The sequence below is a fragment of the Curcuma longa genome, chromosome 16 (genome assembly GCF_044706935.1).
Source record: "Curcuma longa cultivar G26 ecotype Majalengka, Jawa Barat chromosome 16, ITB_CL_G26_1.1, whole genome shotgun sequence".
NCBI lineage: Eukaryota > Viridiplantae > Streptophyta > Magnoliopsida > Zingiberales > Zingiberaceae > Curcuma > Curcuma longa.
In genome coordinates this window covers 6,837,577-6,855,899 of record NC_133876.1, presented here as the reverse complement: position 1 = coordinate 6,855,899, position 18,323 = coordinate 6,837,577, and the positions used below count along the sequence as shown (strand labels likewise).

At 37.5% G+C, this 18,323-nt stretch overlaps 2 protein-coding genes and 1 long non-coding RNA gene across 3 annotated transcripts; 1 reads left to right on the top strand and 2 right to left on the bottom strand.

Moving 5' to 3' along the window:
- Positions 1 to 1,931: 1,931 nt before the first annotated feature.
- On the top strand, positions 1,932 to 3,645 carry LOC141847190 (uncharacterized). The gene is made up of 3 exons (XR_012603408.1): positions 1,932 to 2,192; positions 2,436 to 2,494; positions 3,562 to 3,645. It is a non-coding gene; the product is annotated as an uncharacterized LOC141847190 (long non-coding RNA).
- Positions 3,646 to 13,035: 9,390 nt separating this feature from the next.
- LOC141846966 (exocyst complex component EXO70B2-like) lies at positions 13,036 to 13,611 on the bottom strand. The gene has a single exon (XM_074734978.1). The coding sequence runs from the start codon at positions 13,609 to 13,611 to the stop codon at positions 13,036 to 13,038; it is 576 nt and encodes a 191-aa protein (XP_074591079.1).
- A 730-nt stretch (positions 13,612 to 14,341) lies between these two features.
- Positions 14,342 to 16,557, bottom strand: LOC141847917 (two-component response regulator-like PRR95). Its single transcript, XM_074736026.1, has 4 exons — positions 16,414 to 16,557; positions 16,070 to 16,322; positions 14,858 to 15,521; positions 14,342 to 14,714 (listed from the first exon to the last, which is right to left on the bottom strand). Exons 1-4 carry the CDS (start codon positions 16,538 to 16,540, stop codon positions 14,583 to 14,585), a joined length of 1,176 nt encoding a protein of 391 aa, XP_074592127.1. The 5' UTR covers positions 16,541 to 16,557; the 3' UTR covers positions 14,342 to 14,582.
- Between the last annotated feature and the right edge of the window lie 1,766 nt (positions 16,558 to 18,323).

The window sequence follows — 18,323 nt, the reverse complement described above, 5'->3', positions numbered from 1 at the left end:
ATACCAAATTTTCGGTATACCGCAGATACCATACCGATATTTACCGTCCATATCAAAAATTTTAGTATACCAAAAATTTCGGTACGGTATAATACCGTACCGAATTTTTCGGTATCGGTATCGGTATGAAATTATTATTTTTCGATATTTCGGTATACCAACATTTTCGGTATAATACCGTATCAAAATTATCAGTATACCAAAATTTTCAGTATTTTCGGTGTAATATACCGCAAATTCGGTATATTCGGTATACCGAATTTGCCGGTATACCGAAATTCTGGTATACCGAATTTTTGGTATGGTAACGGTATAGATTTTTTTATGCCGAAATTTTTGGTATGGTATACAGTATCGTATGCAAAATTCGGTATACCGTACCGATCCAGCCCTAACGGCGGCGGGGGGAACAAGGAAGCCAGCTGCAGCAGCAGGGATGGCAGATGCCATGTAGGCGGCGATAGCGGCGGTGGCGGCGGCGGTGGCGGCGACGTTGGCATGGGGGGTACCGGCAATTGCTGCGCAGTTAACGGCGGAATTAACGATAATTCCAATGGTGGAGGCGGCGGCGGCGGAAGCGGCTGCTTCGACAGCAGCAGTGGAAAAAGCAGCAGCGGCATCAGCATTGCCAGATAAAATGACATCCTGTATGGCATTCATGTCACTCATTCCCTGATGATAAAAGTAACAAGTTAATCAAGTTAAATATGTAAAGCATGAAATTTGTAACAAGCTAGGGAAGAAGCAAATAAACTCACAATCTATTATTTTTATTAGCACACAATTAAGGGTGGGAAAAAATACCGAATTTTTGGTATACCGCATATACCATACCGATATTTACCGTCCATATCAAAAATTTCGGTATACCGAAAATTTCGGTACGGTATAATACCGTATCGAATTTTTCGGTATCGGTATCGGTATGAAATTATTATTTTTCGATATTTCGGTATACCAACATTTTCGGTATAATACCGTACCGAAATTATCAGTATACCAAAATTTTCAGTATTTTCGGTGTAATATACCGCAAATTTGGTCGAATATACCGAATTTGCGGCATACCGAATTTTCGGTATGGTAACGGTATAGATTTTTTATGCCGAAATTTTCGGTACTGTATACGGTATCGTATGCAAAATTCGGTATACCGTACCGATCCAGCCCTACACACAACTCACTTTTGTCAACCCTACTCTCAAGATGAACTCGAAGAAAATAAAATTCTTTGTTTTGATCTCTAAAGGGCATTTCACAAAATAAAGGATAAAATCTCATGCATATCTCATGTATGACTCAGAACTACTAGTGTGGTCAGGATCCCAACTTCGCTTAATTAAGACTAGGATCACACATGATACTGGTTAGTGTGTGATCTAACAGTTTCCTATGTTAAATTGCATAAAATTATAACTTGTACTTATCTAATTAAATTTGAAAAACAATGGTATCTTAATAAATTCCTTCAAAGGCAATATCAAACTAAATTTAAACTAAATGGTAGCATCAAAATCAATAAATTCCTTCAAAGACAATATTATACCGAAGGGTATTGTAAAAATTAAACATGAATTCCTTCCAAAGCAACATTAAGCTGAAATGTTAGAATCGGCAAAAAAAAAAAAAAAAAAGGGTTATTGGATTTGGGTTTAAAAACCCGAACCCGTTAGGAATCCATTAAACCCTTCGACGCTTCTTCTTCCTCTCCGTCGGTTACGCACGCCCGACTTCTTCCGCTCTCAACCGACGCCTTTCCTTTCCATTAACCCGATCTTCGCCTTCTTCCACCACAACGCAGCCTCCTTCCACAGTCGACGCCTCTGCCCTCTACCCTGTGTCTGCCCTAGTTGCGATGCCACCCGCCACTTGCTTGTTTCCCCGATCCTGCTTGCTGATTCGTCGCGACGCCATCTGCCGCGACGCATCTGTCGCGATCGCCACTGCCGCGACGCCTCTGCTGTGCCGCAACGCCCTTCTGCTGCGATCGCCTCCTCTACCATCTGCCGACGCCGCCATTGCGAGGACGATCGCGCACGTGGAACAGGGCCGCGACAAAAACCCAAAGCCGTCTCCCTTTCCTTTTTCTCCGTCAGTTCCAGTCGGCGACAAGCCCTGCCTGTTCGAGCCGACGATCGTGCGTGGCGCTTCCTGGGCTTCGCGATTGACCAGCAGTGTTTTCCTTTCTCGCGGTAAAAGAAATCTGTTCTTTTGGGCTCGTTTTGTTTAACAGAGACAAGTTACTGTGTAGTTAGGGTTTCCATTACCTGCTGAGTTCTAGGTTTAATTTGAAGAGTGGTTAGAAATTTTAGAGGTTACGTTAATATGAGATGTTAACTTCGATTTTTATCTTATTAAGATAGAATCAGGTTCAGTGTTATTATTTTTATTGGGTAATATTCTGATTTATTTGAGTATTTTAATATTTCGTGTAGATACTGGTTCGAGTGGAGCACACTGATTTTGCTGACACTCGGAGCTTGGTAGAGATAAGGTGGGTACATTCTATCCTTGGACTCCTTTATTTTCCGTGTGCATGAATAACTAAAATAAAATTGATAGATATTATATGTTATAATGGTTTTCAAAAAGGAGATTTAAAATGATCTTTAAAATACCGAAATAGGGTTAATAATTAAATCATTAAAGGGTAATTAATTGATTTTATTTCCTGTTCACCCATGGGGTTTATCTGGGGGATTAAAATGGGAAAGAGTGTTTTCCAAACTCAAATAGACATTCTGGCTTATTCTTCCGTTGATACATGTCTTTTAATTACTGCTTGATCCTTTAATTCTTATATTGTTGATATTCCGTCCTGTTGATACTTAGCATTACTTGTTGATACTTTTCTTCTACCTGTAAACTGTATGATGATACCTAAATGAATGAATAAAATGTAATCGGAATTGAGTTGGTCGTTTAGACCAAATCGAGAAGATACATATTGAGAATGTAACAATTCTGATAATTGGTGAAAAGATATAACGTGAAATGAGATAAAAGAGAATGATAAAGATTAAAAGGTGTTAACTATGAGCCTAGTTTTATACCAGAGTACTGGATTGTACACTTGAGTAGTGGTGGCTTGAGTAGCTCTCGGTCCAGAGCACGACCGACCACATATTATTGTGGTAGAGCAGGAGAGCGCGGTCAGTGTTTATCTGTCTTCCACCGGTGAGGGCTGTGAGAGAAGCTCGTACGTTAGATAACGTATGCGACACGATATATTCTGAGGAGGTTGATAGCCTAGATATATATATATGAGATCTGATTACACTCTGATGATATTGACTCCTGTTGTGCACTTTTTAATTTATAACAAATGTTGACCCTGATTATAACATGTAATGAGATTATGCTGATAATGATAATTGAAGATAATGATATATTGATATGAATATACATGTTATGTATAAATGGAGAATTTTAATAAAAAACTTAAAGTGACAAAAGAAATATGATTTACTCAAATTCCTTGGCTTCTTAACCAAGATTAAATTCATGCACATCTATACCCACTTAGCCTTTGGCTAACTGTCTGCATTCTTTGGCTTCCAGATTTGCAGGTACAGGTTTGATACTACCTTGGCTCAATTTTCTTTAGAGTTGCTCAGAGACCTTGACGTGCTGCGTTTCGATTTGATTTACCTTAGTTTGTTGTTTTATGTCGTTTGTTTTCCGTTATATGGTTGTATGAACATCTTCTCAGTTATTTGGTCTAAATAATATGTGGATAATTCTGTTAAATTATGTCTCAATTATTGCATTTGATTCCTTTATTATATTGTCACCAAGTGAGGTACCTCCCGGAGTGTGGGAACGACACCTCCGGGACGTGATAATTTTATTGGTATCAGAGCAAAGTTCGCAATTTCTGTCCGTGGGTTTGGGTTCTCAATTTTATTTTTTGGGATTTTGTTTTTTGCTTGAGTCAAGTTGTGTCTCTGAGCTATAGGATTTAGAGGTTTTTTTAATTTTCCTTAATTATGATTAGGGCAGTAGTCGTGCCCGTAGCCGCATCCGGAGTTTGGATGATAGTAGTAGTCGAGGTCATGGTCGTACACGTCGATGTGTCTCTACCACTCAGAGGGTTGATCATCCTGAATATCATTACTCAGAAGAGGACTATTGATGTTAGCTGCCAATGTCAATCTGCTCCTCTAGTTTGTTGTCAATTTGTTTTGTAAGAGTTTTCCATTGCCTGGTTATCAAGGACAGCAATTATCTTATTTTCGACAAGCAAACCCTTTGGTTCTTTATCGGTCATTCTCTTCTTCAGCTAGTGAGGTTGTCTTCGTTTTCCTTGTTGTGGTTAAAACTAGATCTTCTATCCTTAACCTCAGATATTGTTTTGGTATCTGGTAACCAATTTCTACTCCTTCCTTGTCTTAATTGTATTTATCTAAACTGTTTAGTTCCTGAGATCCCTCTTCATTCCCCATTCTTATTGTACTCCATCCTTTCTTGATTAGTTTAGTTTATATAACAAGTTGGATATAGATAATGGCTTGATGGGAAGTGTTAATAGTGTTAGTAGTATAAGGTGTTAGGTATAATTGGATAAAGAATCTTAGCTTGTGGCTGTTGCCTAGGGAAATTAAGAAGACAGAAAGCTTAGTTGTGATCATCTATGGTCATCATTCTCGATGGAGGCCAATAGGTGAGACGTTGACAAGGTCGACTCCAGAGACCACTTGAAAGTCAATGTTAAGATTAATCGTGCTCCCTATGTTGGTATGTTAGATCCCATAACTACGGGAGTTCATTATCATGATGAATCTACGGGAGTTCATTTACTATAGCACGCTAGCATGCAATGTTGTTTTTGGCAGTTAGATCTGCATAATTTGAATAGAAGAACAATTGCATTTTCTCATTTATCAATATGTTCTTGATAAACCTTCAGGAATCTATTGACATGCATGCAACCATAACTACTAAACGAGTTCCAGCGAAGATCCTAATAAAATGTCTCCGTCTCATAACCCCAACAACTCTTGAAAATCTAATGCAGTCAACTCACATCAACATTTACAACTGGAGGCAAGACAAGGAATAAACATAAATGTGCTAATTAGGAATGTAGAAAGTATGTGATAATAATTCTATCTATCAGCATAAGTGAATCAACAAAATTATGTAGAATGTAACTGTCAAACCTCTAACTGGTGTAACAACATCCAACATCAATGACTTACAGATACCATCCACAAACTTTCAAGATCTAAATTGAGAATAAGTCAGCTAACAAAAATCCACTATTACAGCTACACAAACCAAGTCATGGAAAGAAAATTGAATCATCTATGGTTCGCTAAATCCATCAAATTTAAGGAGTAAGACTACAAAATGAGGGATAGGATCCTACAATTCCTACACACTACAGACAAGTACATCAATTGACATCCATTCTACATATAACCCTAACAAAATGATATGAGCACAATTCTCCCACAAGAAACATATAAAGCTCCAAAGCCTATTATGACCAAAGATATTCAATGAAAGAACCATTAATCAAAACCCGTAGTTAATACGATGTTGTAGCTTCATTCATTAGGATTGACTCTGAGTCTTTGGAAAAACTTGTGTTTGATGGCAAATTTTGAATCCAATAATAGTAGTAATGAAGGATTCTACTTTCAATAACAATATTCCTACTCCTGAGTTGAATCATCTAAACCCTATTATCAGCCTCTGTTAATCTGAACCAACATGCAGCTACCCGCCACCTCTCAATTTTACAGCTCCCTAAGATCCAATTTAACAACAAATCAATCTACAACTTGATTGATTTACAATTAATCAAAAAGATTCATGAAAAGGGTTGAGGGTTGCATTAAGCCCAAATGTTAAAATTTTTCTAAATTAATTATTTTGGATCTTAATCCTATTTTTTTGTTTGAGTAGGTAATATAGCTGCATAGAGACCAATGGAGGCATAAGGTTCATGTAGTTGACCCCACATAGGTGGGATAGACCTGAATGATCACCTCAACTAGACTATCTCAAATTGGTCTTTGTTTACCTGAGCTCAGTTTTTGTTACTTCCTTTCTTGCCATGCAATGCAATTAGCATACTTTAGGTACCATGTTAATACTTCCCTCTATCAATGGCAGCCCTCATGCTACACTACTAGTAATTTTGAGACAATTTTTTTTTGTTATTTTTAATTGTATCGAAGTGGGTGCTTTCCACTGCATGAATTTGTTGATACAACCAGATATGCATATGTTATAATTACTTTTCCATCATCAAAATCATGTGGTTGTCTCTTTTTATGATGACACATTGTCTTTGTAACCTCACACATTGTCCATCCCTTCCGTCTGATTCTTATGTTCTTTGGGTTCACACGTAATGGTCAAACTTCTAGATGATTCCGTTGACTAAAGTGATCAATATTACAAAAGAACTCTGTCACGGTTATTATGACAATCTATGTTTGTTGAACACCTATGCAGGTATCAAACATGTGTTGGATCAAAATATTCAACACGATTGGTTTCAAAAAAAAAAACTTATACATGACAGATAAGAGTATCAAGAGTTATCTTGGGGTGTCAGTGTTGGAACAAGTACTTCTCCACCATTCTTACACTCTGTTTGGATGGGGTGAGGGAAGGTTCATTAAGGGCCCATTTACTTGAACGCGCGGAAAAAAAGAAAAGCAGTGGAAAGTTTTCCTCTGTACTCGTCCATCCGTTGTTTACTATTCTAAAATTTTACAAGGGAAGGGAAAGAAATCCGTCAACAGATCAATTTTTGGCCAAAATCAATCTCCTCCAAATCGGACGGAAAGCGAAGGATGGAAAACCAAAAGACACAAATATCCTCTCCTCTTCACTGCTCTCTCTTCGTCCTGCTCCTCTCTACTTCTCCTGCGCAGTCCCGATCCGGACCAGCGAGTTCGCCATCGCAGCAAGCGCGTGCTTCACCCACTCACCCTCCACCGTCCTGATCCGGACCAACGAGTTCACCATCGCAGACCGCCTTGCGTTGAGCCTGTTCGAAGGCGAGGCAGCGGCGGCGGATCCGCCCCTTCCATTGAGGCCCTTGTGGAGGTGGCAGCGGAAGGATCCAGGGTGGGTGGAGGGTGAGCAGAGGCAAGTGCGGCAGGCCGGGGCTGGGGCCGGGGCGGATCAGTTTTTCAAAGGAGGCGAGAGAGCGTCTGGGGGAGGCGGATCGGTTGAGGGAGAAGCGTATGGAGCGGGAAATCGAAGATCCGACGGCGACGACGTGGACGTGCGTGGGGGAGGCAGATCGGTGATGCACGAAGGGAGAAGAAGCACGACCGGAGAAGGGGTATTATTGCCGACGGGGGAAGTGTACCAGGACGCCGTGGACGGGGCCGCGATGAGGAGAGGCTTCGGCGGATAGAGGAAGAGGAAGAGGGTATTTTAGTAAATAAATAATTTAAATTTTTTGTTTATATAAATAAATAATTTAAATATAAGAGATTTATTCACCTCCCTTGTATCAAAGTAAACAAACAGAAGAGAGAAAAGATTTCGTTCCCTTTCCCTAGGGATTTTATATCTACCGTGGATTTCTTTCCTTTCTCTATCCACACTTTCAAGTAAACTAGGCCTAACGGAAGGGGAAGTAAGGGAAAGGGAGGGAAAGGAAGGGGAAGAGAAGTATTTATATTTTTCTTGTTTGGGAGGAAGGGAAGGTTCATTAACGTAACATGTACTATCTTGTTTGGGAGGAAAGGGAAGGAAATGAAGGTTAAATATATAAAATTACAAAAATATCCTTGTTAAAATAGATCTACAATAATTTAGAAATAATTGTTCGTTAGGTATTTTATTTTATCTAATGCCTTATAACTATTCGTTCAAATGAGTTCATCAATCAAAATTATAAACTAAATATATAAAATTACAAAAATACCTTTATTTTTTAAAATAAATCTATATGTGAAAAAAATATATATAGCTCATAAGTTAACAAAAATTAATATTTACAATTTAAATAAATAAAAAATTAAAAAAATAATAAGTAGATATATAAAAAATATACGAAACACAAAATTTGTACACTTTGGTACAATAAAAGATAAATCAACATTTTTATATATATTTTTATAAAAATTTACTGATGTAATAATTTGCGACGAAGGTCGACATTGAGGAGTGCGAGTGATGAGATCCTGTGACGACTGCGTTATGTGACGAGGAGCAACGGTGCAAAAATCTAATAGATAGTTATTTTAATAATTAATATTTAAAAATAAGGGTAAAATTGGAATAAATATGTTTTAACATTTCCTTCCCCTTCCTTACACCCCAAATCGGAGTGTAAGGAATTATGTCTATTTATGGGCATGCAAGGGGAAAACTTACCCTTCCTTCCCCTTCTCTCCCCTTCCCTCACTTCTTTACAAACAAGGTTTTACAGTGATCAACGTTAGAACAAGTACAGATCGAAAGGAACCAAGGACTTATCGCCCAAAAAGCAATGCAACAACGAGATTGCGAGACATCGAAGCAAAGACGACCAGATCTATGAATAGGGCTGGGTCGGTACGGTATACAATTTTGCATACGATACCGTATACCGTATCGAAAATTTCGGCATAAAAAAATCTATACCGTTACCATACCGAAAATTCGGTATACCGGAATTTCGGTATACCGAATTTTCAGTATAGTATAAAATGCATACCGATCATATCGAAAAATGTTCGGTATACCGATCATACCGATCATACCGAAATACCGTACCGACCGACCGATCATACCGATCGTATAAAAATGTTCGGTATACCGATCATACCGAAATACCGTACCCAATATCAATTTTAAACTCAATTAAAATAATAAATAATTTATAAGAGGATATATAATAGGTATTTCGGTATATACTGAAATACCGAAAAATAATAATTTCGTACCGATACCGATACCGAAAAATTTGGTACGGTATTATACCGTATCGAAATTTTCGGTATACCAAAATTTTCGATATGGACGGTAAATATCGGTATGGTATGTGCGGTATACCGAAAATTCGGTATTTTTTCCCACCCCTATCTATGAGTTGAGGGAGATAGGAAAGGACGAGCGGTACCTGAAGGCGTTGAGGCGGCGAAGCTTGGCGATTCTTGAGGCGACAAGGCGGACAGCGTTTCCCAAAGCTCAGCGATTCTTTAGGATTTTTTATGAGGTGGACGGACGGCGAATCACGGATGGGATACGTAACATGCGTTTATGAGGTGGACGGACGGCGAATCAGTATAGTATAAAATGCATACCGATCATATCGAAAAATGTTCGGTATACCGATACCGATCATACCGATCATACCGAAATACCGTACCGACCGATCATACGATCATACCGATCGTATAAAAATGTTCGGTATACCGATCATACCGAAATACCGTACCCAATATCAATTTTAAACTCAATTAAAATAATAAATAATTTATAAGAGGATATATAATAGGTATTTCGGTATATACCGAAATACCGAAAAATAATAATTTCGTACCGATACCGATATCGAAAAATTCGGTACGGTATTATACCGTACCGAAATTTTTGATATACCAAAATTTTCGATATGGACGGTAAATATCGGTATGGTATGTGCGGTATACCGAAAATTCGGTATTTTTTCCCACCCCTATCTATGAGTTGAGGGAGATAGGAAAGGACGAGCGGTACCTGAAGGCGTTGTGGCGGCGAAGCTTGGCGATTCTTGAGGCGACAAGGCGGACAGCGTTTCCCAAAGCTCAGCGATTCTTTAGGATTTTTTATGAGGTGGACGGGCGGCGAATCACGGATGGGAATCGCGATCCCATCCAATTTTTTTTGGTTTTTTTAGTTTTTCAGTTTTTTTAGAATTTTTTTTACTGAATGAATGAGGGTTTTTTTCTTTTATTTACTAAATTGCCAAATGAGAGTTTTTTTCCCTTTTGTTTACTAAATGGATGAGATTTTTTTTCTTATATTTACTTTTATGGTTTAATTAAAATGATCAACCTTTGAATCTATCAAAAATAAAAATTATAAAAAATATTAAAATTTTTAAATTTAAAATTTTTTTATTCTTATTTAAAAGAGTGAGAAAGTACAACCCAACCAATTTTCAATTGAATCCTAACCAGCTAATTGAATTCAATTGATTTCTCAATTGAATCTAAATCAACTGATTAACTCCAATTTTTTATAAGCTGGTTTCAACTTTAGGTAGGGTCAAGTTCCCTATAACTGGACCAACCAAACTTAACTTGAACCCGACACTTCAACAGATCCAATGATAGTCCAACAATAATCCGACCCACCCTAGGATCCAATTGGATCCTATTAATACAACAAGATTAATTAGTTGTATTAATCAAATAATACAACTAACCAAAACCCCTATTTATCAATTTGATCCACTTCTATCCTAAATCAACCTAATCACAACTAATTCTGTAACCTCAGAATTGGACAAGACCGAACCCATCAAAACCACACAGGGTAGGCCAACCTCACACAAAAAAATCAAGCATCAATCCCTTTTCAACAGGCAAGGTCAATCCAACATCCTCACCCTTTCGAATTCAACAGAACAGTCTCACCAATCTCCTCCACGTTGACCAGTTCCAACACAAACCCAATCCTAATAATATCTACAGAACAACATACTTACAATAATCAACTATCAAAAGTTTTACCTCAGATCCAATTGCCCTAGCAATCTGATCAACGAGCAACGAATGATTCCGGCCCACAGTCACTTGCCGCCGATCAATCTAAGGAAAATTGAAGGATCTACCGGCAGCGTCTTTCCCTGCAAGACCAGAGAGCAATATATGGGGAAAGAAACGATTAATGAAGGATTCCGTGGAGACACTAATGGAAGGTCCGCCCTAGAGAGCGGAGTTATAGTGGTGGAGTTTTACATCCCTCCTTTATTCCTGTTAAAAAATGAATGGATAAAATTTATTTTATATATATAGTCTTAGTCTTGGAGGCGCGACCGCCTTCTTAATTTCTTTCAAATATGATCCTCGACCTACCATTCTTACATTGATCTTTTCCTTATTATCTCGCTTTTCCTTTAGTCGGACCTAACTTAGACCTCTTATTGAACCAGGCTTCACCTCTTGTCTCACAGGCTTGATCTCTTATTGGACCTGACTTAAAGATGCTATTTTGAGATATTTTGATATTGGTATTTGTCATCTCCCTATCTAAGTTTTTTTAAGTTTATATATTTATATATAGAGAGAGAGGTTTGATATATTATATATATCGACTTATATTATACAATCGTGAACACCTAATATAAAATAATTATTAAAAAAATTACTTTTTTAAATTTAAATTTTAAATTCTAAATCTTAAATTAAAAAATTAAAAAAATTAAAAAATTAAAAAAATATTTTATACTGGATGCTCGTGGATATAGAATATAAATGTAAAATACCTAATGTTAATTTAAAAAATACTTTTTTAAAATTTTTTTTAATTTAAAATTTAATATGTAAGTATTCTAATGCTTCAATAATTAGTTTAACAAGAATGATAATGACATCCATGATAAATTGGTATGCGAGGCCAGCGGAGGCAGTGGAGGTCGGCGCCGGAGTGGCGCGGGTGCAGATGTGGGCATTCGTGGAGGCGGTGGAGGTGGCGTGCGCCGCGCAGGCGGGGTGGGTGGTGGTGGACGCTGGGATGAGAGAGGAGGTGAGGGAGGCAGTGAGGGGGATGGTGGTCCCGGCGTATAGGGGGTTCTTCTACCAGCGGTGGAGGGCGGCAGTGGAGGAGGGCGAAGCAGCGAAGTTGTCGCCCGAGATTGTGCCCCAGCGGCTCGCGGGACTCTTCTCCAGTTCCGACGAAGCTGGTTCCGGTTCGTTCCTCGAGTTATCAGCTCGGTTCGGAGTCCCTTTCATCCCGGTCCGAAGCGTCGTCCATGTCCCTATAAGATCTAGGCCGTTGCTGGTAACGAGTGTAAGAACTCAACGACTGATTCTTTTTCCTAGAATCAATGTATTATTTGTCTTTTGCTCGGTTTATGAAGTCGCTAATAAATTGTAATGGAATTTACATAAAATAATTAAATTAGATTGCATTCTAAATATAATTTTACAAATACTAATAAACTCCCTAAAAATTTAAAGTTAGATGATATATATATACGTACTATATAAATAAGTTAATTCATCGACATGTCCAAATATTATCTCCGTTAAATATATTTTAAATTTATCTAATTATTTAAAATTATTGAACAATTGCATCAACTTATTTATAAAGAGTTGTTAAGCGTTATTGATGATAATATCAACGTAGTATACGTACACCTCTCAAAAAACTATTTTTGAGTTTTAAGTACTATATATTAATATTCCTCCTCGGTGAGAGGGAAAAAAATCTTAATAGTTATTAATTATTATTAGTTTATTACATGGTCTTCTTTGCCCTGCTTCCAAATTGAATGGCGCTTTAGAATTTTTCACCTATATATATAGTACTTAAAATTCAAAAATAGTTTTTTGAAAAATTCTAAAGCGCCATTCAATTTGGAAGCAGGGCAAAGAAGACCATGTAATAAACTAATAATAATTAATAACTATTAAGATTTTTTTCCCTCTCACCGAGGAGGAATATTAATATATAGTACTTAAAACTCAAAAATAGTTTTTTGAGAGGTGTACGTATACTACGTTGATATTATCATCAATAACGCTTAACAACTCTTTATAAATAAGTTGATGCAATTGTTCAATAATTTTAAATAATCAGATAAATTTAAAATATAATTAACGGAGGTAATATTTGGACATGTCGATGAATTAACTTATTTATATAGTACGTATATATATATCATCTAACTTTAAATTTTTAGGGAGTTTATTAGTATTTGTAAAATTATATTTAGAATGCAATCTAATTTAATTATTTTATGTAAATTCCATTATAATTTATTAGCGACTTCATAAACCGAGCAAAAGACAAATAATACATTGATTCTAGGAAAAAGAATCAGTCGTTGAGTTCTTACACTCGTTACCAACAACGACCTAGATCTTATAGGGACCTGGACGATGCTTCGGACCGGGATGAAAGGGACTCCGAACCGAGCTGATAACTCGAGAACGAACCGGAACCAGCTTCGTCGGAACTAGAGAAGAGTCCCGCGAGCCGCTGGGGCACAATCTCGGGCGACAACTTCGCTGCTTCGCCCTCCTCCACTGCCGCCCTCCACCGCTGGTAGAAGAACCCCCTATACGCCGGGACCACCATCCCCCTCACTGCCTCCCTCACCTCCTCTCTCATCCCAGCGTCCACCACCACCCACCCCGCCTGCGCGGCGCACGCCGCCTCCACGAATGCCCACATCTGCACCCGCGCCACTCCGGCGCCGACCTCCACTGCCGGAACCTCCGCTGCTACCTTCCCCCACGACACCCTTTCGTAATTCGCTGCATGCTGCCTCGCTTTCGCGGCGTGCCGCGCCACCCACTCCTCGCCTAATAAACCCCTCAGCCGGTAGTGGCGGATCGTGTTCACGATGTACTGGAGGTTGTTCGCTAGGAAGAGGAGCAGGTGAATCCCGCCACCCGGAACGATCACCCAGGGGTCTCTGTGGGCTGGGGGGGCCATGGCCCCCCCCGGGTCCCTTAATTAACTATAAAAATATTTATTTTGTCTCTATTGAATTTTCTTTTGGCATATTTCAATGAGCCAAGTGCTAACGCTAAATGAATGACGTTGCTATTGAAATAAAGGACGTCTCCTACATTTTCAGCTTATATATCTACATCTATATTCTTCTACACCAATTTCTGTTATTCATTTTGAATTTCAGTAATGAATTAAAATTACTATCATGTAATCTTAAGGTCATGAATTAATTCGAGTCACGAAAATAATCTTTTACAAAAATATAAAATAAAACTGCAAACAATTAATCCAATATAATCTGATCCTTCCTCAGAATCCCGCATTGATAAGAATTTTATATACCGGACTATCCTTTCATTTAATAATTTATAGTGATGTCATTAAATAACTTATATTTTGCTATGTTTCAGAGTTATTAATAATTAAACCTCTTGTTAGGCTAATGGCTAATTGAAGTTCCAAGAAGGCAATAGGTTTTCAGGGTGGAGTCATGTTTAAAAGAAATACATGGGAATAGGAAATTGGTAATGTGTATTGATTGATCTTAGTATGCATGATGATTTAATTTATAAAGATAATTTGCCAGACACAATAGAAAGAGTTGACAGAAGACAAATATAGCTTTGTCAATAAAAAAATTGGACTCTTACTAACCACTATTGTTAAGTGTATTAGTTGCAAAATTAAGATTATCTACAACACATGAAGTTCTAATTAAACAGATGATAAACACTGTATTGTAGAGGTTACATACCTTGCAGAAATTTGCTGACTAAAGTGGAATGAATCTCAAACAGGAGAAAACGAAGCATAAGAAGCAGATCGATATCTTAAAGCAAATCTGTTACATTATTTACATTATGTTAGTGCAGCTACATGCGTTAAAACATTTACCTTGGCTGATAAGTTCTCCCATAGTGATGATGTAGTTTCTCCCTTCCAATGCCAAACTATCCAGCAGCTAAATTACATTGAAAGGCACCCACTAATACTGGTTGAGGCTTGATCTTCTCCTTTCTAACAAATTGCCCCTTCACACGAGGACGCTGTTCTGCAAGTAATTTTCTGCTCTGATATCGAACCTGTCGAAAGGTTTCCAAGTGAAGTTAACTTGTAGTTTTGCCTTAAACAAGAAAAATAGAAAAGCACAGTTTTCTTTGCTGAAGTGAATCTGTTTCTCTATATTTAAATTCTGTAGGAGAGATCATTGAGCATAAATTTGTACCTTCTTCTCAAAGCATCTTTCCTTCCTCTTCAAACGGAATTTGGTCAAGGCTATTTCTCTTTCGGTTAAACGTTGGCAATCTGCCAGCTTTGTTCCATCTTTGCACTCGTCATTTATGTGCCAAGAAACATTCATCATAGGAATATCTCCGGCTCTGGCAATTCGACTGGCGCATTCACTGCCATTGAGATGATTAATGCTACTATTGCATGTGCTGCTACCACCACTCTCTTCTACTGCTGATGGAGCATGCCTCTGTTCGTCGAGCTCCATGGTTTCATCCTTCTTTTCTGCCGAACTGCAAGATGAGCTTATACCATTCTTCTCGTTAGCGTCAGCTTGCACAGGGTTGAGGTTTTTTGTGGATTTTGCTGCTTCCAGCAATATTGGTGAACTGGAACTCCAAAGGGTTTGTTGCCCTGACTGCGAATAGAACATCCTTAAAGATATGTCAGGAAGAGAAACGGGAATAACTCGAACAGGATTGCATTGGACTGCTCTTCCATCATGAGCTGAAGATCCCACAGAAGGTGAATTAGTCGTATCTTCCACATTTATTCTGGATTCCTGATGTTTCGGAAGATCAGTAGACTTAAGTCCATCGCTTTCAGATCCTAGATTCTTTTGCTGCAACAATGTTGATATCACTGTTTTGCAGTTGTACCTGCAACAACCAATGTGTTTAATTCTCTACAACATAATAATTAAAACAATTTCCTAACCTCTTTTCGTTTCTTTACAATAAAGCTAATACAAGCTTTAGAGGAAAAGCATCTATAATATTGCACCAAGGTTTTGTTTAGATAAAGTTTGATATGAATATTAAAAGTACAGAAAAGAAACTGAGCTAGTAATGTAAATTTCGCCAGTAATCTATGTATGCACATATGACACTCACTGGCACAGTATTCTAAAAAAGCTAAGACAAGTGGAAGATGTAAACCAAACCAAAAATCAATTTGATAAACCAATAAATTGAATTCTTTAAATCATGCACGTTTTCCTTTTCAAATTTAATGTGCAACAATTGCTCTTTCAAGCTATGTGTGTCTATTTTTTATTTCAATCAATACTAGTAATAAATTTTTTGAGCATGATCCGACCATGAAGATTACCTTCACACAATTTTCGTGCAATGTACAGGCAAGGAATAAAAGGGTACTGTTGTCCTAAACTTTTAAGTCAGCAAAACCATTAAAATGAGGTGCTTACTGTGAGAAGGCTGACAAGCTCGAATGATTCCATGCACTGGATTGCTCACAATCTTTCTTGTCTGATAATGGCCCCTCGTATCTTTTCAAAGGGAGCTCCAAATGAGGCACAAGACTTGACCTGCATGTATCATTTTGGAACAACTCGACATCCTTTGGAGTTCTGTCGAGATGAAGTTTAGGACACTGAGTTTCATTGTTGATCTTGTTGCAGTAAAAAGGTCTGGTATGCATTGAATCAACAGTTTTGTTCACTGTTATAGCAGTAAAATATTCTTTTCAGAAAGTAATTTTACCTAAGGTTCCATAAATTGTAACATAAAGAACTTGAAAAATGAAAAGTACCAATAGCTGCATTTTCATGATTGAATACACCAACAAGTTGTGAATCCGGTCCGTTCTGATTCATGGATGCACCTACTGTGATTGGCAACTTGATCTCCAATTTCTTGCGTGCACTTTCAGCTTCCATGTCAGACCTTGTACATGAACTCTGCACAACATGCGGCAAAGTATGCAGTGTCACAAAAAATTTCATGCTCAACTCTACACTAACATATGATGCTTGGAAGTTGATACATTCAGTTAAAAGATAATTCACTTTCCTTAAATGGGTAATTTTTAACCAAGATTTATGAGAAAAAAAAGGAAATAGTGATTGAAGATATTTATCATCATCATAGTTGTCAACATGAAGCCATGTTTATCCCAATTATTAGAGGTCAATTATCTATTACATTATCTACTCTAATGATTCAGTTTCTCTAATCAACACCAAAAATGAATCAAACTTATGACCTTTGGTAAAAATTATATAGAAAATGTCCTTGCTATAATCTTAACAATCGTTTAATTCCATTTTTTTCTCCTGCTTTCTTTTCATTTTGCATTTTATTTCAATGTAACATCTTTTCCATATACAAATGTTAATAATTAAATAATGTCAAAAAATATTAATAAGTGATCAAATTCAAAGATAGTTCACATATGCTTAAACAATAAAAGTTACTATTGTCAATAATAATCATTTTATTAGAATTCTAATCACAAGCAATATAAACATACATCCCCTGGACCAAAAAAGAATTATGCCATAAACAAAAATCTTACACGTGCATCACTCTCCTGCTTGCTTGATAGTTTATGAAAGCGGAAGCAATTAAATAATCTGCGCGGAAGCAAAAACTGTAAAAAGAAATTGACACGGTTTGTTTTACCCTCCGTCCTTTCTAATATATCGGATTACAAAAACTTTAAGTACAAAGTATAAACAATATTGAATTACAACTTAAGTTTTCGTTATGCTCCCCGGAGGTTGATTTCGGCGTCTCGGTGTTTGGAACAGTAGTTTGAAGCAGGCACAGCACCGACGTCGAAGTTGGAAGTCATTATTAAATTATTGGTAGTCGAAAATCCAATAGATAAATTCTATCAAAAGGAATATTCTTATAACGGAATAAAACAACTGTTCAATTTAAGATGCGGAAGCCATTGATATAAAAGACATAATTGATATAAGGTGTTTATTCATTTATTTATTCTAATCCGCTGTTTGCCCCCCAGCCGCCACACACACCAAACACTACTCCTGCTGCCTCCCGTCACTTAAACCTTTTCTTATCCTCTATCTGCAGTATAAGGAAATGCAACTATAAGCAAAGCTTAGTAAGTACATACCTAGTCTCACAAAACCACGGAAATCATTGCAGGCAACATGAAAAGACTTGTAATTACAAAGACATGTATAAAAGACATTAAGCAAAAACTATCTGAACATGAAAATACTTGTAGTGCCTAGGAAAATTTTCTTAGCTTCTTTATATCTGAAAGTCCATACTTTTGAAAATAGTAAACATATTTAAACATACTTATGGGCCCTGGCGGAGTATCAATGCGCGCATCTCTGATAGAACCCGGGGTAGCTAGCCACCGAATGCTATCAAAGGACTTATCTTATCAGGCGACCTTTGGCCTGGAATTCCTTTCCTTATGGGCGAACCTTTGGCCCGGAATTCATTTTGGGCGAACCTTTGGCCCGATACCCGCCTCTTAAAAGTAAAATACTTTTCTTATACTTCTTATATCATGCAATTTGGAAAGAAACAATTTACACATGCTTTAACATAAAATGATGTCATGGAAATAATACTTTATGCATGCTCTACATACTATGGAGAGAATAAAGAAAACAACGGAGCAACTCATACTGCAGGTGAGAGATGTACTTACCTTCTGCGCTAATTTCCTTACAATTC